Source organism: Coenobita brevimanus, chromosome 68, assembly GCF_032717465.1.
Source record: "Coenobita brevimanus isolate Jiangsu-jjx chromosome 68, ASM3271746v2, whole genome shotgun sequence".
In the NCBI taxonomy this organism is placed as follows: Eukaryota; Metazoa; Arthropoda; class Malacostraca; order Decapoda; family Coenobitidae; genus Coenobita; species Coenobita brevimanus.
This window is the reverse complement of record NC_137021.1, coordinates 597,768-623,656: the sequence shown is the minus strand read 5'-3', so window position 1 is coordinate 623,656 and position 25,889 is coordinate 597,768. Positions and strand designations below refer to the sequence as shown.

Sequence of the window (25,889 nt, the reverse complement as noted above, 5' to 3'; positions counted from 1 at the left end):
TAATCAACTCCCTGTTGCAACCGATTTATTTCCCAGCAAGGACAAGGAAGGAAGAGTGTGGAAACTTCCCAGATCTCTTTCTTCCTGCAAATTAAAATCTAAGCAATGACAAGGAGTTCGTCTTACATTTGTTTGTGGATCCAGGCCTTGATTTCAGTCTCAGTTGGCATGAAGAGCTGCTGTAAGGTCCTTTGGAAGGATAACTGTTTTGCCTTGAAGTGGTAGAAAGACCATTAACTTTTTACTATCTGAAATATATATAAGTCCCTCAAAAATATATTACATCTACAGCACTCCATTAAATTTTTGTTTCAGGTCCTCTGGAAGGGCCATAATTTGCCTCCAGGTTATATAATAACCATCAACTTTTTACTGTCTTAAATATGAAACCCTTAAAACTATTACAAAATATTAAAAGAACACCTGATTTCAGTTTCAGCTGGCGTGAAGGACTGCTCTTAGGTCCTCTGGAAGGGCCATAAAGAGAGTTTGAAGGTGGGCAGCAAGTTTGTCCCTGGCAGGATGGGAGGGCGGGAGGGAGGCGGCACGTGGGAGTTTAGATCTAAGACGCAGCACCATGTCAACAACTTCCACCTCACTCCGGCTGCCCACCCAACCACCAAGGTCCTGTGGAAATGATTAATAAAGGTAAGATTATCATAGGAAAAATTAACAAAGAACAAGTGCATGGCAGTCTCGATCTCAGATGCATCACCTTATCTATCTTAAGCTGGATAAAATTATTAGGTACAGGCACGATTACAATAAATGTCCCTGGTTCAACAAATAACATAGTGACTCACAGCATCGCAGAGTGCCTGAAGGTGCAGCTCTGCCAGCTTATCTGAGACCTCTTGGTAGCGGGTGTTGAACCAGGTTGAGAAGTTGACAGACCGGAAGAAGCGTCGGTAGAGGCCCTCCCAGTCACCTCGGATCCCAGTAGTCAGGTGGGGCCCATGCTGCTCTAACGTGGCTAGAAATTCATCTGGGTTGAATGGGCGCAGACTGGGAATGGCCTGATGGAAAAGAAGTGTATATCTATAGCCAGATGCCTAAAGCTCCAAGGGAGTGCCCTCAAGCCTTGCTAGGCTGAAGGGTCAATGCCTCTTCTTCTTGCTTTCCAACAGAAACAAGATGAAGAAAACAGCTAACGATTAATGCCTTATCAACTGCACAAGAGTTATTAACCCCTCAAACCTGACAATTCTTTTTAAGGCAGCAACTTTACATGAAACATGCCTCTGATTCATGACTTCAAAATTATGTAAAAACCCTCAGGCAACTTGAAGTCATGAAATGGTGCAAATTCATCAGCAAATTATATTTTCTATCTATCTATTGCCAGACGCCTCAATCCCGTTTGGGGTGGCCACAAACAAATCGCCTCCAAGTCGCCCTGTCCCCCGCCATTTCACTGCCCTGCTCCCAAGTCACACCCCCCTCTCTCATATACCTCTCCACCCCATCCCTCCATCTCATCCTCGGTCTCCCCCTCCCTCTTCCACCCTCCACCTCACTCACATACACTCTCTTCGTCAATCTTTCACCCTCCATCCTCTCCACATGGCCAAACCACCTCAGTGTGTTCCTCACAACGCTTCCTATCACATCCACATCCACACCACAACGCTCCTTTATATCCTCATTCGTCAGCCTGTCTCTCCACGTGACTCCACAGGCTCCTCTTAAATAACTCATTTCCACTGCTCTCACTCTTGACTTGTGTCCTTCCAACAATGTCCAAGCTTCACTTCCGTACGTTAGAGTTGGTATCACAATACTGTCATGTAGTAACTTTTTTACTTCCATGCTCACTTCCCTGTTTCTTATCACTGCTTTTAAGGAACCAGCAACCTTTCTTCCCTGCTGTACCCTTTCAAGCACTTCACCCTCCAAACCTCCATCCTTACTCATCACACTACCCAAATACTTAAACGTACTCACATTTTCCAATTCCTCACCATCCAACCTCGCTGTACATTCACTGATTTCACCTCTCTCAAAGACCATCACTTTACTCTTCCCTACATTCACCTTTAGGTTCCGTTTCTTACACACTCTCTCAAACTCATCCACCAAGCCTTGCAGCTCCCCTTCGTCTTCACTCAACAACACAGTATCATCTGCAAACAACAGTACAGGGAGTTTCCAAACACTATCCTCTCTCACCAGGGCCACTCCAACATCCACTACCCTACCTTGTACCTCTTTTATTACCCCATCCATGTACAGATTGAACAACCATGGAGACATGACACATCCCTGTTTCAAACCAACTTTCACAGAGAAAAATTCACTTAGTTCACCATCCACACGCACTGAAGCCTTCGCACCATCGTACATACTCTTCACAGCATTCAACAACTTCCCATCTACTCCATATATTCTTAACACTTTCCACAATCCTTGTCTATCCACCCTGTCATATGCTTTCTCCAAATCCATGAAAGCCGCATACAACTTCTTTCCCTTCTCTAGAAACTTTTCCACTAAAGATCTAAGAATGAATATCTGATCTACACAACCTCTTCCCTTCCTAAAGCCTCCCTGTTCTTCTCCAACTAATTTCTCTGTTCTTTCTCTAACTATTTTAAAAAACAAAAAAAAACAGGCAAAATACTGTAATTATGAAAAAAATTTAACTGACACATCTTTACTTGAAGTCTTACTGCACTGTACTTCAATAAGGGTGAGCTAACCCTATAAGGGATGTTCTTTTGGAGAGGAATAAGTGAAACCACACGACACTCCAGAGGGATCAGTGAGGATTGTGAGAGTAGGAACTATTTGTAAAAACTTGTGATATTTTGGACCACATCTTCAACACACAGCAACAACTTACTGTTTTATAAATATGTGCAGGCTAACCTTATAAGGTGAGATGTTTTTCTGCAGGGGCATAAGTGAGGCCACATAACGCTCAAGAGGGATCATAAAGGACTGTGTTAACTCAAGCAGATGACGTCGCAACAGGGCACTTTGAACTTCAACAGGTCTTCCAGTCTGCACGCCTTTCAGCAGTCGCTTCACAAGACCCTGTAATAAGTCATCTTTAATGAACAAGGCTGAAAAAGTCATTCAAAACAGAGTAACTCCAACACCATTATTATCCACATGTACTTATGATGGAGCCAGATTTCGGGGCCTTGAATGACGAGTGAAAGGAAGTGTGGCCCATTGAAGCGGGCAAAACTTTTGGCTGTCTGGACACTGCTACTCCTCACCCTGCCTTAGGGTTGCAATGGAGGTCTGGATGATGATAATGATGATGATTTCTCACACTACACTCCAAAAGCCTTCCACAAATACCCACATGTTCTTCTCACACTTCAATCCAAAACCTTCCATTTGTATACCATCAGGGAATGCATAATTAAACCAATGTTTCTTAAACAACTTGAAAAAATAAAATCATATAAAGCTGATGTTTTATATGGACTGGAAACTAAACCAAGAGCCAAAACCAATTAATTACTTCCAAAGAGTTCATGGAAACTGAAAAGAAGAAATTTGGATGCCCAGTAAGGTAAGTGTGACCGTATAAAGTTGCACTAATTCAGTTGCTATGGTTACCTTGTCAGCCTGTAGGTGTGGCCGATACTTTGTGTAGACACCCGGTTTCTGCTCAACAGTCTTTAGTGCTGATGCCTTCTTCAGTTTGTGTTTCTGAGTGCTGGGAGAACCTGCAACATAAAGGCAACATAACTGTAAAACACAATACTACTACAAACATAAGTGGTGAAAAAAGCATGCCATTACGAGCTGCAAAGTAGAAATAAGAGGAAATATGCTTCTGAAGGTCGACAGTTTTAAAAATCCATGAGTTATACTGTGGAAACATGGCAAAACAGTGTGATGTTCGGTAGAGATCACTTCAGATGAAGAGAGTGACAGAGGAACTTAGAGATGTTACACTCAGGCCATCCTATGCCCTGAGTCCTATAAGATCCTACAGAAGTAATAAATGACTGATTTGTTGATTTTTCTTCATCCCAATGGCCCAGTCTTAACAGTATACTTAGTTCAGAATTTAAGGTGAGAGTGACTAGTTGCTTGTCCAAGTGGCATTATATAAGCAACTGCAGTAACCCCAAATACCCCTCAGATGTAAACCCTTATGAACCACCCCTTACTGGAGCCTCTTAACTCAATCAGAGCATCCAGTGATGTGACTTACCAGTATTACTATCTCCAATTCTAATGATATGTGGCCAATGCTGTAGAGTTTTGGCAAAGAAAGGGTTTGTGACACCAAGAATGACATTGGGCGGTGCGGCGGTGCGGGTGGTGTACTCTCGAAACTCCGAGTCGTGGATTGTGAAAAACGGCCGGTAGTCCCCACTGAACCTGAGTGGGGCAATCAGGCTGCCGGTGAAAGGAAATATGGGATTAACATTCTCAGGATCTTATGACACTTATTTAATTAAATCAAAACAACTGGCATTAGCTGGAACAGAGTACAGCACTGCATTACAAGTTGTTACCACCATGAGTTACTGGTAACCCCCACAAGTCCAAAGGATTTAGTTTCTTTTCAATCTAACTACCACCCAATGATTTTCTTTGCCTGTGAGGGAAACCTTGTGTACTGATAGGGTAAATGAAGGGTATATCCTACTTTTAATAACTAAAACCGGTGCTGGAAAGGGATGCCTTCACATGATAGCACTGACATGACCAGGCAGTGCAGCTGCCTGGTTTTACAAGCGTCCCTCAGTTCTCTCGCTATTCCTCAAAACAAGGATGGTGGACTGCGGAAGATGGGTAACTTCAGCCTATGGTCCACCAGGTTCACATTGAGATTAGCCTAGGGTTAAAGCAAATACTGCTGTTAGTACTAACATGCCTAATACAAGCAAGACAAGGCCAAACTATCTGAACATGAAGATTCTTAAAATTATCTTAACCCCTTGAATCCAGTGACATGTATTTTAACTCACTCTGGCTTCTTACAAACAAGCTTATTCACTTTAAAATTCTCTCCATTGAGAGGGCTTATGTAGGCCATATCTAACTTCCCCAATTCAATAAACTTCTCCTACACTGAATGAAATCATCAGAAGGTAGTATAAATAAGATATACATCATTACACTGAAGAGACTGAACGGCCTATGCAGTGCTAACCTAACGAGAGTTTGGACAGTGTTTGCAGCAGTGGTAGGTGAGAGCGCCATCACTACCAGTGGCTCAGCAGTCAACACCAGTTCCCACAGAAGATTGAGGTGAGGCAGCACCGGCGCCAGCACACGGAATGCCTGTGGGAAATATAATCAGCACATGTCACATCTGTGTGAAACTAAAGCTGGCATACAACATGTCTTGAGTGAACATAGAGTTAGCACAAAGAATGTCATTGCAAAATTACATTCTGCATTCAGCACAGGGAATGCCATCACTCCAATAAGGGCAGTCTGATCAAAAGACCATCAGGTGCTATAAACTAAACACAAAACTAAACAAAAGCTATGTACTGGATGAAGACTCTGACTGCTTACCTCTGTCTCATGAGGGGAGGGTATAAGAATGGTAGCCGGGCCTGGGGTGGTGTGTATGGGGGATGGAGGCGAGAGGGATGACGCACCAGGCTTGTCCTGACGACTTGGTATTCGCACCTGAAAGATTGAAACAATGAGAATATGACATCTAAACAATAAATGACATCTAAAAAAATAAATGAGAAATTAGAAATGCATGGCTTTTGAAGTAACAATGAGAGGTGGTTGAAAAATTAAAAACACAATGGATTTAGAAATACTGGACACAAACAGACTATGAAAAGGAGGGTTAAAAAATCAGATGCACACAGCTTAAGAAAAAACAATAAGAGACAATGAAAACAATGAATAATAAGAATGGCTTGGCCTTAAAAATAATAACACACAATGAAAAATGAAACTGAAAAATAAGAATGATACAGGTAAAATAACAATGAAATAGGAGACTAATCATATGCCATCTGACAGAGTTAGTAACTAAACAATGCCTGTATGGAGAAGCAAACTTTCATGTGGTGACATAAATATAACTGGTGGTTATACAAATGTCCCTCAATCAACTCCTTCCCTATCCTCCAAAAGAAAGAAGGTGGACTACAGCAGCATGACAACTTCAGCCTGCAGCCCACTGGGTTCACATTAGGATGTGCCAGGGGTCACAACACGAACAGCAATACCAAAAACACGTAACTTGCCTGCATGACCGTGCCCAGAAGGGGCAAGTTGAGTGTGGTTGCTGGGGTGGGTGGTGGCCACTGATCTAGATGATGACAAGCTGCCTCTAAGCTTGCCTCACCAGTCTCAAAATACTCAGGAGCGACCAGTTCCAGTACACAGGTGAAGAGCGACACCAATGGAAGCTGAGATAACAACACCACACTCTGGAGATAAGAATGATTGCTTCAGGCATACAATGACTGATTTCATCTAGCACATAATGTTAAGTGCATTGAAGGGGCTAAAAGTTGACAGAATACTTTACAGTGAGATTTTCTAACAAGAAGTTTACTGTACCAACCTTCTGGAAGTAGCCTCTCCTCAGTGTACGATCCTTCACCTGCCTGAAGTACACATAGCCATACAGGTATCCATCCTCAGTCTGTTGACAATGGTTGGAGTAGGTAGTCTCCATTTACTCTTTCAAATGTTAGGATTAATGCTGGAGAGGACTTTATGGGCTGTGAAGCTAACCAGTTACAGTACATGAACGTACTTCAACGCCCTCCCTATCCTTCATAAAACATATAACAAGCACTATTGCACTGTGTCTCCATTAAATCACCGATAAAAAATACGTTACAAACAAATAACTTCACTGTTCTCTCTCTCTCTCTCTCTCTCTCTCACCTGTATGCTTGTAGGGCAGTTAGCATTATAGGTGTGGATGGCAGGGCGGGTGTGTGGGCTGATGGACTGAGGACACTGACGGATGCGAAAATGGAACTGAACATTGCCCATCAAGCCTGAGTTACTATCAGGGAATGCCAGATAGCAGATGTTGGTGCGCTCCCTCTCTGTCAGCTCTCTGTCAGCTGGGTAGATCATCTGAAGAAAGATATCACAAATCAGGAATGAATATTACATCATCATCATCATCATCATCATCATTATAATCATCACATCACGCCTCCACCACCATTATTAGAACTAACAACGGAAATACCAGTTAAATTCTACTATGAAACTACCGGTACATAACTACTCACTACCCATTTATAGCCAGATGCTATAACCACACAGACAGTGGCCAAACAAACCACCTCCACGCCACCCTGCCCTTAACCATCAGGAAGATTTCCCTCCAACTCACCACCCTCATTCATATACCTCTCCACCTCCGTCCCTCCATATCATCTTTGTCTCCCCCTCCATCTAATCACAGAGGGGGTGGCCAAACACAAATCACCTTCATGTCACCTTGCATTTCACCATCAGGAAGGCCTCCCTCCAACTCACAATCCTCATTGATTTACCTCTCCACCTATATCCCTCCACATCATACTTTTCTCCAACTCAGTCTAACTCACACACACTCTCCTAGTCAAGCCATTATTTTCCTATCAAATTTTATTAAAGATATAAAAGAATGCCATCTATTAAAGCTGTAAAGTCTGTTGATACTCTGCTATAAATCTACTACTACAGACACCAGTACTGAAGTAAAGATATGGTACAGTGTCTTCATCCTCATTTAACTGTATGTATTGTTCAGTATATACCTACACCTTCCATATCCCAACATAAGTGAACAATTAACATTTAGAAAGGCTGCATTCTGTGTGTGTGTGTGTGTGTGTGTGTGTGTGTGTGTGTGTGTGTGTGTGTGTGTGTGTGTGTGTGTGTGTGTGTGTGTGTGTGTGTGTGCGTGCGTGCGTGCGTGCGTGTGTGTGTGTGTGTGTGTGTGTGTGTGTGTGTGTGTGTGTGTGTGTGTGTGTGTGTGTGTGTGTGTGTGTGTGTGTGTGTGTGTGTGTGTGTGTGTGTGTGTGTGTGTGTGTGTGTGTGTGTGTGTGTGTGTGTGTGTGTGAGTCATCGGACTGAAGAGGAGGAAGAATCTAACTCTGTGGGTGGGAAGTGTGAAGAGAAGCTGTATTCTCTCTCTCTCTCTCTCTCTGTAAGATATATAGCCTTCATTAGCCCCTCCATTATCTTGTAGTAACAAGAATAAAATAAGAAACTGCATCAACGAACTGAATGGAATTAAGGGGTCTAAAGAGAATAAATACGAAGTTTCTAAACAGACAATTCGCTGAAGAATAAATGTTACGAAGTTTCCCGTGCCAGCAAGTACACGATTCAGCAACGACCACAACGCTTACCCCGACAACCCACACGAGAAAAACTAGCCAGACGGGTTCCATATTGATAAAGTTTCTTGAGTTGCAGTTACGTAAAAGACTGTTTATAATTCTGTCTTTGCTCATATAACTGTCTTTACCTAGTAAGCAACAACAGTGAATATCATCATCATCATCGTTGTCGTCATCATCATCGTTGTCGCCATCATCATCATCATCATCACTATATAATCATCCTGACCTTTTTCCCACGTAAGGATAGGGCAAAGCACGACAAAGAAGGGAAAAAAATGTATAAAAGAAAGCACGGAAGAGGGAGAGCTGTGAGCAGTGAATAATTTATATTTTCGTTGGGATCAGTGATAAATACAGCTTCGAGTTTCGTATTTTGTCAATTCAGTATTCACTCTGATTTAATTAAGAAGTGATTGGTAGCTGACTGAATAAAGACAAACGTATGTACAACCAACCTCACACAGCTTAAGTCTAGGACAGCTTAGTTCCCTACCCTGCCAGGGTCACCGGGCAACCGGGATATTCCATGGACTACCACCAGTCAGAGATACAAAAAAGAAAAATAACTGTTACAGAGCAGCCAAGGTAACTATGAAGTACCAGAGAATACTGTGAATTGGTATGCTATAGGTCTTTCACGCTAACCTGGCCCAGATTTTCGTCCTTTCTTTGCTTATTTCACGTGGCCCTGTAAAAGAAAAAGACAATGCAACGACTCTAACTTCCTTTTCACAGGATATCTTCGGGAATAGCATCATACTCTAGTGCTATTCTATAACTCAACATTTAAGATGGAATGACTGAAGTTTTAGGCCAAGTAAGAGAGAAAGAGAGAGAGAGAGAAAAAAAAAAAGTAGCAATCCCGTGTTCATACGGAAGTTATACCCAAGACCAAAAGACTACCACACATGGTGTAGGGAAGGATGTCTCACTTGTCTGTCAGCCTCTCTACGGTTCAGACTGCACCGCTATACAAACTTCAGTTAATCAAATCCGTAGGCGACCTATACGAACAGTACTACTAACACGTTTTCCTTCATGCAAGAGCGTGGAAGTCAGAAAGTGAGGTGAGAGGGAGTGGATGATCACGACCAAGGTTATTAGCAGTCACCGTAACTGTAAAATGTTTAAAAAAGAAAAAAGTAACGGAGGGTGACTTAAGATAGAGCCGCATTCCATAAGGCTTTGAAATTTCGTTAACACCTCTTCCTAAGCAACTGACACTGCATATTAAAATTAATATCCTTTAGTGTGTTGATGGTTCAACCTTTTTCTGCCCCAGCGAGAGCGTCGGGTCTCAGGACTATGGCTACTCAGTCCCGGCATCTAAGGTGAGGGTGACCAGCCTCACTCTTTTCTTCCTTGAGCGGCATTATATGATCAATAAATCCCAAACTTCGGATGTAAACCCCTTCAAGCACCATCAGTTTCGAGCGTCCACTACACGTCTTTTAGTTTAGCGGTTATCATCCAGCGTAGTAAGTGGTTTCCTGCGTTATACTGCGATAAACCACTTGGCTTATCACTCACTATAAGAAGCACTATACCGAATTAGTGAAAGGTGAGCACCTTCACTTACCACACTGTTGCATTTATATAAAAACTCATTACGGTATCCAGTGTGCAGAGAGGTCAAGTGGCCACGATACACACACACACACACACACACACACACACACACACACACACACACACACACACACACACACACAAAACAGTAGAGGCCATCATTTGACGTAACAGCTGTTGCGACGCGCCACGTGTGACCTTCACACACGTGTACACTATCTACACACACACACACAGACGAGCACGTGTGAACGTTAACTTCATATGACAAACCTAATCCCTACACACACACACACACACACACACACACACACACACACACACACACACACACGCAGACGAGCACGTGTGAACGTTAGCTTCATATGACAAACCCAATCCCCACTCCATAAAGCATTCATTCCAGCACATGCATGTCTAGGCCTAGACGTAAGGACCGCCACACTGAGGTCGAAATCAAACATACTCTGATGCAGACTGATAAACTGAATGTCCAGAATGTGACTCGGTGAAACAGGGTATTCATCCAACCTTTACTCCGAGCCACACGACTGAATTTTTTGTGTCAGAATATTGTTATTAGGCTTTTATAAGTAGCTTTCATTATTTCGCAACACCTCGTCCTTTGCGATTTACTCAGAACATTACACTTCAAAACCTTCTTGTATATTTATGAGATTGTAGCGCCGTCAATACTTGCAGAATGGGTGCAACCCCAAACTCATCTGAGCTTGACATCAGTGAACTGCAGACCGAAGCTGCCCATCTGCATACCATCATGTTCCTTTGGGGGCAGAGGGAGGAAGGGACCTTTGTATAACAGGGCAGGTCCACCGCCAGGAGATATTAGTTTCACCACGTGAATTCCTCCCTCTTCAGCACGAAAACGAGACCCTAAATGCAGATTAAATCGCGAAGGAAGAAGTGTTACTACATCTCCAAACTCACTTGAGAATATGATTTATATTCGATTCCCACCAGAGTGCGTGGATGGCTTCAATGCACAACCCTTTACACGGCTGCCAAACACAGCTGCACTCCCAACACCTGTATTGATTTCCCTTATTTATTCATCGTTTCACCCTAACACCCCACGCGGCTAGGTCAATACCACTGTTCGATGACGGACACGTGGACGCAGTGGTTAAGAGAGACGGAGCTAAGTATTCAATATGGACGGTGCATGTCAGTGCCCAAGTGGTCACATGTGGAGGTCTGTGATACTAAAGGCTGCTGGACTTCGAGGAATGCACTGCCACGCATGTGTTCATACTCAAATAAGCAACAGATAGATAGATAAACAGATGGATGGAGAGTTGGACAGACAGACAGACACAAAAATAGATACACAAAACAGACAAAATAGATAGATACAGACTGAGAGAGATACGCCAAGATGGATAAAGATAGATACCGGCACATATAGACTGTGTGTGTGTGGGGGGGGGGGATGAAACTGCAGAACTTCACCTCAACAATGTACACTTCAACGCGTATGGTAACTCTTGCTCAACACTGATGGGGGAAAGCGGCAAACTGTTATCATCAGACAGAATTGGGCCACACCCACAACTAGAATACGGTACTAAGTTGTGGTTGCTACAATGAGCCTTAGTTCTGAGTGGGGATGAGTCTCCTTGGTTACTAGTGAAAATGACCTTCCTGTCAGACTACACCTGCCCATCAACTGAGCCGACAGGAGTTAGGGATATTTCCCAGGTGAATATATATATATATATATATATATATATATATATATATATATATATATATATATATATATATATATATATATATATATATATATATAACCTGGCTTCAGTTTGTCTTTTTGTACGCTACTTCACGTAGCTCAGTGGGAAATAGAGAGAGAGAGAGAGAGAGAGAGAGAGAGAGAGAGAGAGAGAGCTGTGTATGCATGGTGTGGATGGATGTCTGGTGGTTAAAAAAAAAAAAAAAAATCACTGTGGTGAAGTGGTCAGCCTGCCTAGCCTACCTCCTCACGCACCCAGGTACCAGGAATACTCTGCATTTTCACAGTAACCCTCCCACCTCATCCCCACGAATTCTCTCTCTCTCTCTCTCTCTCTCTCACCTGTTTACCTTACCTGCCTGGCTATCGACTACCAGCACATTAAACTGATGACCTCAGCACCTGGCACCATGATACTGAACACCTCTGCATTCCTCACTGACAAGCTATACTCAGTTGCATTTATTTACAGCTTCCAAGTCTCATACGGTGGAATTATTTTTGTTGTAAGCGTGGTTCAGTCTCCTGGTGTGGGCATGGGTGTGGCAGTGGAAGTAGGCAATAAATGATGCAGGGAAGGCACTGATAACGCTAAGCCGTCCCCACAACACACAAGAATCGTCCGGTGGAGTGAAAGATAAGTTATATATGGACCACCCTGTACGGTATATATTTAGCTTCAACTGGGTGGGGGGCACTGAGGGTTTAAATCTGAGGGATGGATGGAGGTTTACTGTTTATATATATACGTACCAGTAATAGGCTACTACCAGTCACCCTTGCCCCAGAACCCTAACACTCCTGATGGTGACCAAGGATGTCAATTTTATTTTATTTGTCTTATCACCAAACAATGTACTCAGCTAAAGGCAGGCTTTTCGGGCTGAAGCTGTCATGTATAGCCACTATTAACCTCTTCCCTAACTTAAACAATATCGTCTGGAGAGAGCACGAATACCAGTATACTAAACTCTGACACTGAAGGAGTTTTATTAATAGAGCTTGGAGGACATCAATGCAATGGCCACTACATACCCATTCCATTTATCTGTCCTACAATATTAAAACTCATGCCCCTATGACCCACTGTTTAAAAAAAAATACCCGTCTGGGTCACTGAGTTACTCCAACCGTGAGAGGGCTAAATAAGGTACCGGTACGTCAACAACGGCTACGGGAGCCGCCACAATATGTAAGAGTGACCTGCCTGAGCTTAATAAAATGAGGGACATGAGTAAGACAGACATGAGTGAGCTTATATCAACTGACAGGTGACGCATCTATGTCGGATTACCAGAGTCCTAAAACCCTCAATATCCTTTTACATCGGATAGATAAGTAGACAGACAGACGGACAGATGGATAACTAGATAGACAGATAGATACAGAGAGAGAGTTAAATAACAGATCTTAATCAAATCTTACAATTAACAAAATTTTCATCACAACTGCACTCTTCATTGCAGTTATTATTGTTAGGAACCATAATATATATATACGGTGTATATACGCTTTTAAAAATTTACCCACCACATCCGTAGTGATGATGATGTTATAATGTTTCACGGCACTGTAAAGTCTAGACACGCTGACTAATCATTTAAAAAAAAAAAGTAAAAAGCCTGATACGTTTCTGCGAGAACAATACAGAATAAATCTTCAGTATAAATTAAGGGATCTATTGCCTTGATCAACTGTACTTGTTACCATTCTCAGGCTCCTAAGACTCAATCTCCAAGAAAGTCGTCTGGCGTTAGCTGAAACAGAATACATACGACATTTGTCCTGACCATCAAAGAGTTAACGGTAAAAGTGTTAAAACTTCAAGGAAAAATATAACAGTCTGACATCAGCTGGCATAAAGTCCTCGAACTGATTTGACGCCGAAAGAGTTTATGGTACCGGGTACCGTACTATACCCTTTTACTCATTAGGCCTAAAATTGCCATCCCTCCATCTCGAATGCTGGGTTTTATCGAGATTAGGCTAACACTCGAATATCATGTTAGTTGTACAGCCGAAGCATTACTGTACCTTATCCGGCTACTGGGCTACATGAAATTAGCTACGATGGGACGAAAATCTGGGCCAAGTTGGTGTAAAAAAAAAAAAAACAGCAGTGTTTCCGTTCACGTTCCAATGACTCATTCAGCTGAACAAAATCGTCTAGTGGTAGCAAGAACAAAAAACAGACGGAGAAGTGGCTTCGAATGACCACAAGTGTCTGGGCACGAACATCTGCCAGTGAGATGCTATTCGGCTGGAGATTTTTATAGATAGACGGACCACGAGTTGGAATTCCGAACACGGATAAACATGCAATCTCGACCAGACATGCTATAGAGCACAAAACCGTCTGTACTGAATACGTCTCCTCTCTCTCTCTCTCTCTCTCTCTAAGCGCCAGCATCTGCGAGTGTGGTCAGTGGTAATTATTAGTAAACACAGTTGGAATTCCACGAGCTCTGAGGAATATGCTAACATAATGCTCGCTGTATGGTACCAGAGAAACGTCTATACTGAATACGATTGTTTTTCTATCTATATCTAACTAATTACTTCTGTCTCTCTATGCAATTACTTCTGCAGTATACATCCATCAATGTGTGTGTGTGTGTGTGTGTGTGTGTGTGTGTGTGTGTGTGTGTGTGAGAGAGAGAGAGAGAGAGAGAGAGAGAGAGAGAGAGAGAGAGAGAGAGAGAGAGAGAGAGAGAGAGAAATGTTACGAAGTCTGGTATGCCACTTACAATATGGACAGCATGAATAAAACAAAGTGCGTCCTCATTATGAAGAGGCATAATATACTGCTCAGTCGCTCAACACTGCACAGGCTTAATGGGCAGTAATTATAACGAGGTGCAAAGAGCCTACAAACATTACGACAATTAATACCCAGGCACTTATGACGCGCTCTCTGCTGAATAAAATCGTCCGGAATTAGCCGGAATAATTAACAAAGCCGTTCCGACCATGAAAGGGGTAATCGTGGCAAAGCTTTCAGGCTCCTACGACTCACAGCTGAAAAAAAAAAAAAAAGTTTGCTAGAACAACATACTAGAATTGTCCCCACCATGAAAAGGTCATTGTATATGGCTCTTTATTTATTTATTTATGAGGGAACAATTCAGAGGGCTTGTTGAGAGTGGGTCCTTCTTCTTGCATGATGTAGTCAAGGCTTTTATCACCTTATCTTCTTGCTCACTCCCGACGATTTTATGCAGATAAGGAGAGAATTTTCGAACTAGAGGGGTTAGATAAAGCCTTCAATGCTTCCTTAAATACGACTGATGTTTCCTAATTTGAAAAAAATCGTCTGACGGCATCCAGAATAATAAAATACATAATGAGATTTGGATACTGATTACGCAAAGACTGTCTCATTACTCCCACCACATTCTTCCATTCCTTCTCTTGCATCTGTATGAGCTGTGGCCATTGTTTTGCTGACACAATACTTGATGTGCATTTTACTACACGCGGTGATGATGCTGTGTGTGTGTGTGTGTGTGTGTGTGTGTGTGTGTGTGTGTGTGTGTGTGTGTGTGTGTGTGTGTGTGTGTGTGTGTGTGTGTGTGTGTGTGTGTGTGTGTGTGTGTGTAAGAGAGAGAGAGAATACAACCTATTTCCTACCTGCTTACACTTTCACACACTCAGTTTTCTTAATATGCGGCCGTAAACCCCAAGGAGGTGGTGGCGAGTTACGTGAGCACAGAGCGGTGGCAGGTGTTTCAAATCACACGATGATGTTTGTGGGGCCGCATCTCTGTTTAGGCTACGGTACTTAAACAGATTTCTCTAAACACCATGACGACGCGAGAACTGCCGCGCTGTCGAAATTCCCGATCTTGAAATACCGTATTAAATCATCAGTGATCATGTTTTAAACGATAGTGAACCCATAACCCCTTCACTATGATAACGCAGTCCATATCTCACTCTCCCTATCACCCGAGGATTTTTTTTTTTTAATACAGAAGAGACTTTTCGAAATACAGGGTCGGATAAAAGTCTTCGCATAGCTAAAAGAAGTCCCTCCAATGCTGAATAAAGTCGTCTGGAGGCAGCACGAATAAAATCGAAAAATACGTCATCGTCTACAGCTAGGGTTAGGGATTTTCTCACACCAACATGACATGGCGGGAAACTGGCACGCTGTTAAAGTACGGACCTTCAAACATCGTTCATTATCGCATTCTCGTGGAGATACCGGGAAATATAAGCGTATAAGCTGAGTTTGTGTGTGCTTGTGTGTGTGTGGGGGAGGGGTCAAGTACTGTAATGCCAAAACGGTTGTATATATCTGTTCAACAACAACTTTTTTGAATGGGGTTATACAGTAATTCTTCCCTCAGAACAATACACGACACTATGACGCCATGACACTACAGACACGATAACTAGCCAACCTGTTGATGCCTTAAACACCACACCTGTCCCTGAGCCGGAAGCCTGTTAGAAATATATACGGCTTCCTTTCCTCACTCCAAAGCTGATCCGTGAGGTACCCCCCCAGAATAACGGGACCTTTTCCAAACGATGGGTGGTAGGATTTCGAAATACTGTACAATAACTACTCTCAGCTGAATAAAATCGTCTGGCGTTGGCTATAGTAGAATACCAGTGTTGTTCCAACCATGAGAGGGTTAATGGTGACAGTATAAGTCTCAAGCCCCTATGATTCCTCTCAGATGAATACAGTCGTCAGGCGTTAACTGGAATGGAAGACTAAAGTTGTCCCGACCATGCGAAGGTAAAACATTAAACTATTTTCACTCTAACATGACCTAAAACTTCCTTTTCTCATCCTGAATGCTAAGTTACAGTATGATCAGCTAACATCTGAATATGATGCTAGTCACCAAGAAGACCTTTGCAAAGGATGTTGAGCCGTAGCACCGTCTTTTTCTACCAATGGGCTACGTGAAATAAGCTACAAAAGGACGATAATCTGGGACAAGTTAGTGTAAAAGAACTACAATAAACAGCACCATTCGTCTGCTATTGACCTATCTCCAAGGCTGTGCTAGAGAACAATGTCATCAGTACCGTACATAACATACTGACTAGTTCCCCAGCTGCCTTGAACAACATACACACGCCACAACTTCCCTGTTACCCTGAGCATCATTCACAGTCTAGGTCGCCGGTGACAAACTACGCTGCATTTCAAGGTAACTCCCCCCCTTCCGCCCCCCACCCCTTACTCTACCTTCATATTATCATTTTAGCGACTTACTCCGCACATTACAACTCAGTTTCTACTTATAACCGACGCAAACTATGTCGAGGTTAAAACGACTTATAACATTTACGAAAAGTTAGGTGAACATTAAATCTATCGTCTTAGTGTAACTGACGCAAATTATATCGATATTTAAAGATATACTCGTAGATAAGATACAGGAGAAGGTAAAGGTTTATAAATAACTAAAGAAGTGCTACGGTTTCCTTTGCCACCTGAAATATGGCCCTTCGTCTCGTTCATCGCTTGTACAGTTGGCTTCAGAATTCCTGTCTCCTCTCCTACTTTTCTCTCCATGGACTCTGAAAATCAGTGTGGTAAACCCGTAGCAACCGACATGGATATTACACGAGGCCAGGTAGTCATCAGTGTCGGCTGCTGCGGACTCACCACATCGATTTTCAAAGTTCATACAAAATAATAATAATAATAATAAATAAAATAATACAAAATTTAAAAAAAAAGGAATTTTGATGCAGCCTGTACAGTACGGGAATTCACCCTTTCATTTCGATGGCCTGTTTTATTAGCTCAGTCTGGTGGTTCAGTAAGAAAAAAAAAATACTGTAAAGGTTAACTTCTTTACTATGAGGACGTCATTTTTATTTATGCTATTTCTAATCGATTTCATTCATCTTACGAGGGACTTTTCAAATTAGTTGGGTTCAATACAACATTCGCTAAATCTTCTACAATTAGAGATCCTTACTAAATTAAATCAGCTTGTCTGGAGGTAGTAACAATTGAATAAAATACGTTGTAATCTGATTCATGGCCAAAATTACAGCTATTTCCTAATATTTCGATCTTTTAGCTACCGTACTTTTAAATACGGTATATCATCTCGTGACAAAACTAGGAATATAGTTGATACCCTCTCTGTACACTCCCCTCTCGTTTCCGCAATCAGCACTAATCATGAACTCTTTCCTAACATCCTGTCTAACTTTGAATTCCATGTCGAAATGTGCATGGTACCGCAACCGTACAGTCAAGGACGAAATTAAGCCTTCTGTTAGCCTGCACCTCTGCTGCTCATTTCTCTCTCGTTGGCAATGTTCCTTATCCAAGAGGCTTGGTATAATCCTCTGACCTTAGATACAAAAGTTCGCCTCATGTTTCACCACTTCTACTCATCATTTTCCTCTCCTGGCTAATATTCCTAGGCTTAGAAAGACTTCGTTTATTCGTCTGCCCTTGGGTACAGAAAGTTCGACTAATACTGTACTTCATATATTCAATTTCTCAATGTCCTCTGTTGGCCAATATTCTAAGTTCTCTTCCTGTTAGGTACAAAAGTTCGACTAATATTTCACCTCCTCGACATCTCGCTTTCCTCCCCAAGTTACTACTATTCCTAGCCTGAGAGGCTTAATATGTTCCACTTTTTATAAATACAAATATTCGACTAATATTTCACCTCCTCTGCTCACTTTCCTCTCGCAGCCAATAATCCAAGAGACTTACTGTGATTCTCTGCCGACCTGATGATTCTCTGATACGATGCGTCAGGAAGGAAAACGACCGTCTCTGGACCCTGGACAAACATACCGTACCGAGTGCGAAGTAGACGCAGTGAACTAGTGGGTAGGCTAATTTTTGTCCTTACGTGTACATTTATTACCAGAGATTGTGGTGCAGTAGGCGGACTTCTGTCCCTGAATGAACATTTATTTTGCGATATAAAAACCAGCCAAATCCTCCCGCGGTGGAATTTAAACTATAGGTGATCTTCCAATCTACAATCTGTTATGGTAAGTTTGTGAGCGGAAGGGTGGAGGCCCAGTCATGCATGAGTACAAAAACGGTTATATGACTTTACTCCACCCTCCCTCCCTCTCTCACTCTCAAACCCTCTCAACCAGATACCGGATTGGACTGCTTTGTTCTTACTAGCCTATCTGGAGCTACAGAGGGCGCCTTCACGTGGTGGCACCTATACAACTGGTCGGCTCCACTGCCCGATTATATAAATCTCTCTCAACTCCTCGCTATCCCCCAAAAAAGGTTGGTGGACTGCAGGAATAGGGGAACATCCGTCTGCAGTCCACAAGGTTCATGTTCAGATGAGGCTGGGGATGGATCATTTACTACTACGACTACAACTACGACTACTACTTTTCGAACTGGGTGAGAAAGTTATAACCTCTAATGCCTATTTAACCAGAGACGAATTTTCCTAATACCACCCACGTATTGATAGTGGCAGTGGTAAATAAGGTGCCATAGATGTACAGCAGACTTACACCATACATCTATCCTTTACAACACTACCTTTCCTCCCAGTGGTCTTTCTCTGCACTACGTTTTCTCACTCTCTTCCACTAAGCATCATCATCATCAGCATCCACACTTCCTTTCCCACCTATGGATGGAACGACGCAGAACTCAGCAGGAAAAAAATCTGACCAATAAATAATTAAATAAAACAAATAAATCAAATCCTGCCCAGTCACCATCTCTTCAATTCGTGCCTCCCTCGTCATCCACTCAGGCCACTTAGAAACAGCTCTACTCTGAAGGTTACGTAACACTTTAACGAGCCAGTTAAGAGAGTCTCTCTCTCTCTCTCTCTCTCTCTCTCTCACACACACACACACACACACACACACACACACAGGTGGGGAATAATTTACATATTTGGAGGCTACGACGGCGGTGGAGAGGAAATGACAAAAGAACAAGTAACTCTAAGGCTGTTGATTTGTGCTGCTGTACTCGTGCCCCTGTTCACACGAGAGAAGGGGGAGAGAAGGTGAGAAAGGAAAGGAGGTAGGTTGAGAGAAAGGAGGTGGAAAGAGAGGAGAGGTGGAGAGAGAATGAAAGAGAGGTTCAGAGCAAGGGAAGGTGATGGAGAGAAAGGGAGAGAGGTAAAAATAGAGAAAGGAAGGTTAAAAGAAAAACTGAGGTTGCAAGACAGAAAGGGAGGTGAGAAGAGAGGGATGGAGGTGGAAAGAGAAAGATGGAGGCGGATTGAAAAGGAGGGAGGTGGAAAGACAGGGCGAGGGAGAGGTGTACAAAGGAATGGCCTACAAATGAAAGCAAACAGCAACATACCTAATGGTCCTTTCGAGGCTGCTTGTTCCAGAGAAGACTATGGCTATATCTAAGTCTACGAGTTGATGGTAAGGAGAGTAAAGCACGAAGGTTCTCCCCCACCCACCAAATCCTCCAGTTGAAGCCGGCAGGAAGTGAGAAAGACCACCATGCAGTATGGAAAAGCTGACACTGAATTTTCATAGGAAAGACTGAAAAGTGGTAAACTATATTCCGTCCTACTACGAGTATATCTATACGGTACACTACAAATGTCAATAAGCTTCAGTTATCATTCATTACATAGTGTTTCCATGCTATAGTTTCATCAAGATCTTAAATAGAGAAAAACAGCTTACGGCACATTATTATTCAGTCATGAAGGCGTTTAGCTGGGGATTTGAAGCGAGATACTTATCCAAGAGATTTTTGAATGTCACCACTGTACTGCAATCAACGACATCCCTCGGCAGTTTATTCCAAATGTTAACAACCCAGTTACAGAAAAGATGTTTGGCTTCATTAGACTGGAAATGCTTTCCAATAATCTTAAACCCATTACCTCTAGTATAGTTCGAACGACCGATTGCAAAGTACTTGTCAACATCAATATTATCGATTCCTTAAATAATCTTAAATACGGTACTTGAACCAGATCCCCTTGTAGTCTGCTCTTTGATAGGTTAAATAACTTTAGCTCATTTAATCGTTCCTAGTATTTTTTCCTCAGACTAGGTCTCACTTTTGTTACTCGTCGCTGTACTCTCTCTACTTTCGCTATATCTTTCCTGTAATACGGTGATCAGAACTGCACACAGTATATAGCTACTCGATGTGGAAGCACTAAGGAACTGTACAGGGTAAGAATTATACTTTCTGATAAGAACTCAAATGATCTACCCTACCTATAAATTAAACTAGTTTGTTGGCTTTCTTTACAGCCTCTGTACACTGTTTACCTGGCTTTAGATCATCTGTTACAATTATTCCTAGATCCTTTTCATCGTTTACATTCATGAGTTGAGAATGATTCATTGTATAAATTTTTCATTTTTACTTCCAATACTTAGAACTTTGCATTTATCAATATTAAAATCCATTTGCCATTTTTCCGCTCAATTAAGCAATTTATCAAGATCCCTTTGAATGACTATTCTTTGTTCAGAAGTGGAAAGGGGTGGGAGGCAAGTTGAAAAAGAGAGAGAGAGATGGGGTATAAAGTGAGGGAGGGAAGTGGGAAGAAAGGGAAGGAGGGAAGTGAAGAATGAGTAAGGGAGGCGGAAACAGAGGGAGGGAGGGGGGTGGAAGATGCAGGAGAAAAGAAAGGGAGGTGAAATGGGAAACAAAAAGAGGGAGGGAGGTAGAAAGAGAGGAAGGCTACACTCAGCTCTGGCCTCCATCACCTCCGGATGTTCAACGGGGTCGAAGGGGAGGGTGAGTAGGGGGTGTGAGGGGTGGGGGGAGTGAGAAGGGGAGGAAGAGTGAGAGGTAAGAGAGGGGAGGGGGATGTGGGGAGCGAGAAGGGTGTCGGCATGGGGTGTCGGGGTTGTTGGGATTTTGTGTGCAGGAGGATGGGGGGTGCGGGGAGTGAGGTGGTACATGCACAGACCAAATTAGCCCTCTCATGGCCAGGACAATTCGAGTACGGTATCCTATTCCATCTAATGTTAACGATTTTACGAGGCAGAGAATGAGTCATAGCGAGACCACGAAGCCAGTGCCATGAGTGTTATTTATGTGGATAGTGTAAGAAGAGATGAGTAAACCCAGTCCATTCTAATTAAAATATCCTCCTCTTCACACACACACACACACACAATATATATATATATATATATATATATATATATATATATATATATATATATATATATATATATATATATATATATATATATACAGTGCCACTGCGCTGTAAAAAGAGATTAGTTAACATTGTACGAATATTAAATAATGATGCTGGTCACAAAGAATTGCTATGGAAACGATGCGATGCCACGGTATTCTTATTCCACCAACGAGCTAAGAAAAACTATGTTCCACGTTAAGGTGAACGAACCACAGGAGGGGGAAGAATATGGGAGGAAATGCAACAGTCAGATAATATATTGCCTAGAAACGGAGGAATGGGGTGGTAAAGTTAGGAGGTGGGGGGCGAGGAAGGTGCAATGAGCAATATGGGTTCTTGTGGTGGAGGAAGGGGTACTGGTAGCAGGAGATAAGAGGGAGAAGAAAGACGTGAAAATAAGAGGTACAGCACTACCAGTGGGAGGAACAAGCAGAAGCAGAAATGGAAGTACAGGTACGGTGGTTGTGTGTGTGTGTGTGTGTGTGTGTGTGTGTGTGTGTGAAGAGAGGGAAAGGTGGAAGGTAGGGAAGGGGAAAGTGAAAGGTGGACGAAGGGAGAAAGCAGAGGGTCAGGGGTACGGAAGAAGGAATGGGGTGGGGGGAGAGATGTTGTGTGTATGATGACAGTGGCATGACGTTACTGGTACTATGGGAGGGAGGGAGGGGGGGAAATGTGGGTGGCAGCAGTAGGAAGTTGCGGGTGGAGGTAACAGGAGGTTGGGAATGACTGGTGGAGTTGAGTTCAGGTTCCTGGTACAGACTTGAATTATCAGCGTTTATATAGTAGATACGTGGAGACCAATCAATTAGTTATCATTCTTCTCTCTCCTGGCGATTCATAAAATGGATACAATACGATATTATACTGGAGGAGGGAACGAGGATGGGATATGCATCATTCATGTACCCCCGTTGGTGAAAGTGCAGTACAGTACCGCTATTGTGTTTCATGGAACGTACTAAAGCACGGGAATTAGCAAGGTTGTTTTGTTCTCACAACTTTCCCTTCACCTCCTACCTCCCTCTCCCTCTTATCTCCTCTCTCCCTTCCCCGCCTACCTGCTTCCCCTTTCTCTCCTCCTCCTCCTATCCTCCCCTCCTCCCCTTTTCCTCTTCTCTCCTCTCTTCCCTGCCTATCTACATCCCCTTTCCCTTCTCCTCTATCTGCATCCTCTTGCCTATCTCCTACGGTACCTTCCTCATCCCCTAGCCCTCCTCTCCATGCCCTCCCTCTACTACCCTTGCTTTTCCCTCCCCCTTCCTAACTTCCTCCCCTTGCCCCTCCCTTCCTATCTTCCCATCTGTGCTCCCCCCTTCCTTTCTTCCCCTTCCCTCCCTCTCCTACCTTCCTCCCCCTCCTACCTCCACCTTCCAAGCACGCTACAGTATACATTCACCTTGTGTACACAACTTGTCATACAGGAAGAACAAGCAATGCCACAAATGAAATTTTATGATGTACCGTACTGATAAGTCTTCACAAATTATGCTCTGTCCATCAACATTTTTTTTAACAGGTCCAACTCTGAACATAGACTTGGCAGTCCATTCTCTGAGGCCCAGCTGTCTTTCACATGTCATCACTTCATCACTAGTACTCACCATCCATACTGAATACACTCACTGGGGACTAATGATATGGTATTAATGGGAATGTTTTTATGACATGTCTGTGAGTTTGGTGAAAGTTTTGCAAAATTCAAGCAATCCAACATTTCCTGCCAAACCTGGAACCAAACTCGTATTCTTTTAGACTGCAAGATCACATTTCTGACCATACGGGGGTCTCAACCGTGTGCATACAGGTAAAAAAAAATAAGGAAGCATATACCACAACACCCACATGCTGAGGAGGAAGCCATGACTCCCCATAAATCAACCTCTTTGGCCACAACAGCTGTACATCATTTCTTTTTATTCTTGTTATCTCCACACAATTTTGTTTAACTTCCCAAAGAATTAAATAAGGCTATATCTGACTCCTTCAGTTCAAAAAGCTTATCCCTAACTATATAAAAGTAATCTGGTGGCAACATGAATGAAACATAAATGAAGTTGGCTACTTAGACTGAGGAGGATAAGGAAGACATTCTGATGACCTACAAGTTGAGGAAGAACACTTACTGTATTACCCACAGCATAAATCCCCTAATCCTTTTGCCATACCTGGTGTGTTTGGGTAGTTTTTATTAGCCTGACACCGAGATTTTTGTTCAGCTAAGAGTAACTGTACCTGTAGGCTATCTGTCAAAGGTTACAAAAACTACCTTAAGCAACCCTTTCTCTGGAGGCCAATTCACTTGTTGGCTGCAGCCACCAATGATGGGATTAGAGTATCAGGCAATACACAGACAGAAAGACAGATAGATGGGAAATTAACTTAAGCTAATACCAGATGATTTTGAGCTTAAGACCAGAAGCAGGTTAATCCAATATATACTGTACTGTGCAGTACGTAGGAGTATTCATGCTATAGCCTACAAAACTAAAAAGGAAAAGGAAGGCACCCAATAAACATTCCCGTAGATTATGACACACAACCATTAACATACAAATTGTTAATACAAACAGGCTGAGGCAAACAAGACTCTGCCCAAAAGTCTTGTGGTCAGCCCATGAATCGAACCCAGGACTTCTTGGTTGCAGACTGTTTCCATTCATACAACCATCACACCCTTCGCAAGATCTATCTATCTCCCTGTTTAGAGCCAGACACCTTAATCCCAGATGAGATATACCATACGGTAAATAAAACGATGCTCTAGCCTGAAAATGTGAAAAGAAGGAGGAAGAATAGCAAAATAGTAAAATACAGTAAGCCTAACAAAATTCATGCTAAAACAAATGCACCAATGATACCATACATAACACAGCTACCTATATCAAACTTTATTTTCCTATTAAATTTTAAATACATGCTTGCCCCAGGTAGGCTAACATTTATTTATTCTTGGTACCTGCAAACAATTTAGCCAAAGAGTGACTTTTCAAAGTAGCAGGGATAGATAACGCCTTCATCAGTTCCTTCACTACTAAGTCTGAAGTCTTCATAACCTAAATATCACTGGCAAGTTGAAAGAATAACTAATATTATGGTGAATGGATTAAATACCATCGTTTTAGGTTCACAGCACAAGCCTATATACCAAGGCAATTTCTAAAACTATACAGGCATATATTTAGACTTACAGAATACATATCAAATGCCTTTCATCCTATTATTGGTTCGCTAATCTTTCCTGCCAAAAAATATCCAGCAAGTGCTGATTTCCACAGAATAAAGAGAAGGGAAAGGTGGAAATTCCAGTGTAAGGTATAATAGATTTGTTTATTATTCCCTTTATTCTTTCTCTCTCGATATACCCTACTCAAAAAGACGGAGGGTTGCGTAACAGCAAAAACAAAAGCACTTATAAAAAAATTAAAGCTCTTTCTGCGGATTAACACATCTCGCTCACACACGCATCCTCTCACCTCCATGGCCTGGCCCAGCTCCAGATCAAAGGTGACCACACATATCGCGTGCACCCAGTTGCTGAAGTTATCCCAGGGCAATATGGGCGCGTCCTTCTCATCGTTTGGGGACATTTTGAAGGCTCAGACCTCCAAAATAAACACCCGAGACGCGGAACCCTTCTACCCTCACCCACTGTAAACAAAACACTGGAGTCTGACTGTCTGAGCGAGATTCAGTGTTGCCAGAACCTTGAGTCACCCATCCGCCCAGTCTGAGGGAAAATAGACCACTTCTTTGACGGCTATTCTGTGTACTGGGCCTCATGTTATAGCTATTATGATGGTATCATTATTCTGTTGTTACGAGACCATGTTCTAGGCGGCTTTTGAGGTTCTTCCATAGCGATTTAATGTGCAGCCTAAATTACATCAGTGTTCTCTTTTACCTTTACCATTATCATCCTTTATATTATTGGTGGAAATTATGTCCGTCATGTAGGCAGTGTATTAGGGAATTTTAAGAGACAATATGAAGAAAAAGTCGCTGAGGATGTGACACTAAACCTTCAGTGCCACTTTGACTAAGAGCCTGGTATTCTTGTGTCGTGTTGATCTTATTACGTTATGATTACTCTCTTAAAGCAGCCCCCAAACAGCAGTCATTCTAAATTTCCCTCGA

General features: G+C 42.5%; 1 protein-coding gene across 1 annotated transcript; it reads right to left on the bottom strand.

Annotated features, from left to right (window-relative positions):
* Positions 1-435: 435 nt before the first annotated feature.
* On the bottom strand, positions 436-25,483 carry LOC145405763 (protein DENND6A). The gene is made up of 11 exons (XM_080276994.1): positions 25,229-25,483; positions 6,844-7,041; positions 6,515-6,595; positions 6,192-6,377; positions 5,497-5,613; positions 5,126-5,256; positions 4,178-4,365; positions 3,574-3,683; positions 2,869-3,036; positions 804-1,016; positions 436-627 (listed from the first exon to the last, which is right to left on the bottom strand). The coding sequence occupies exons 1-11, from the start codon at positions 25,340-25,342 to the stop codon at positions 436-438; spliced, it is 1,698 nt and encodes a 565-aa protein (XP_080133120.1). The 5' UTR covers positions 25,343-25,483.
* Positions 25,484-25,889: the final 406 nt, after the last annotated feature.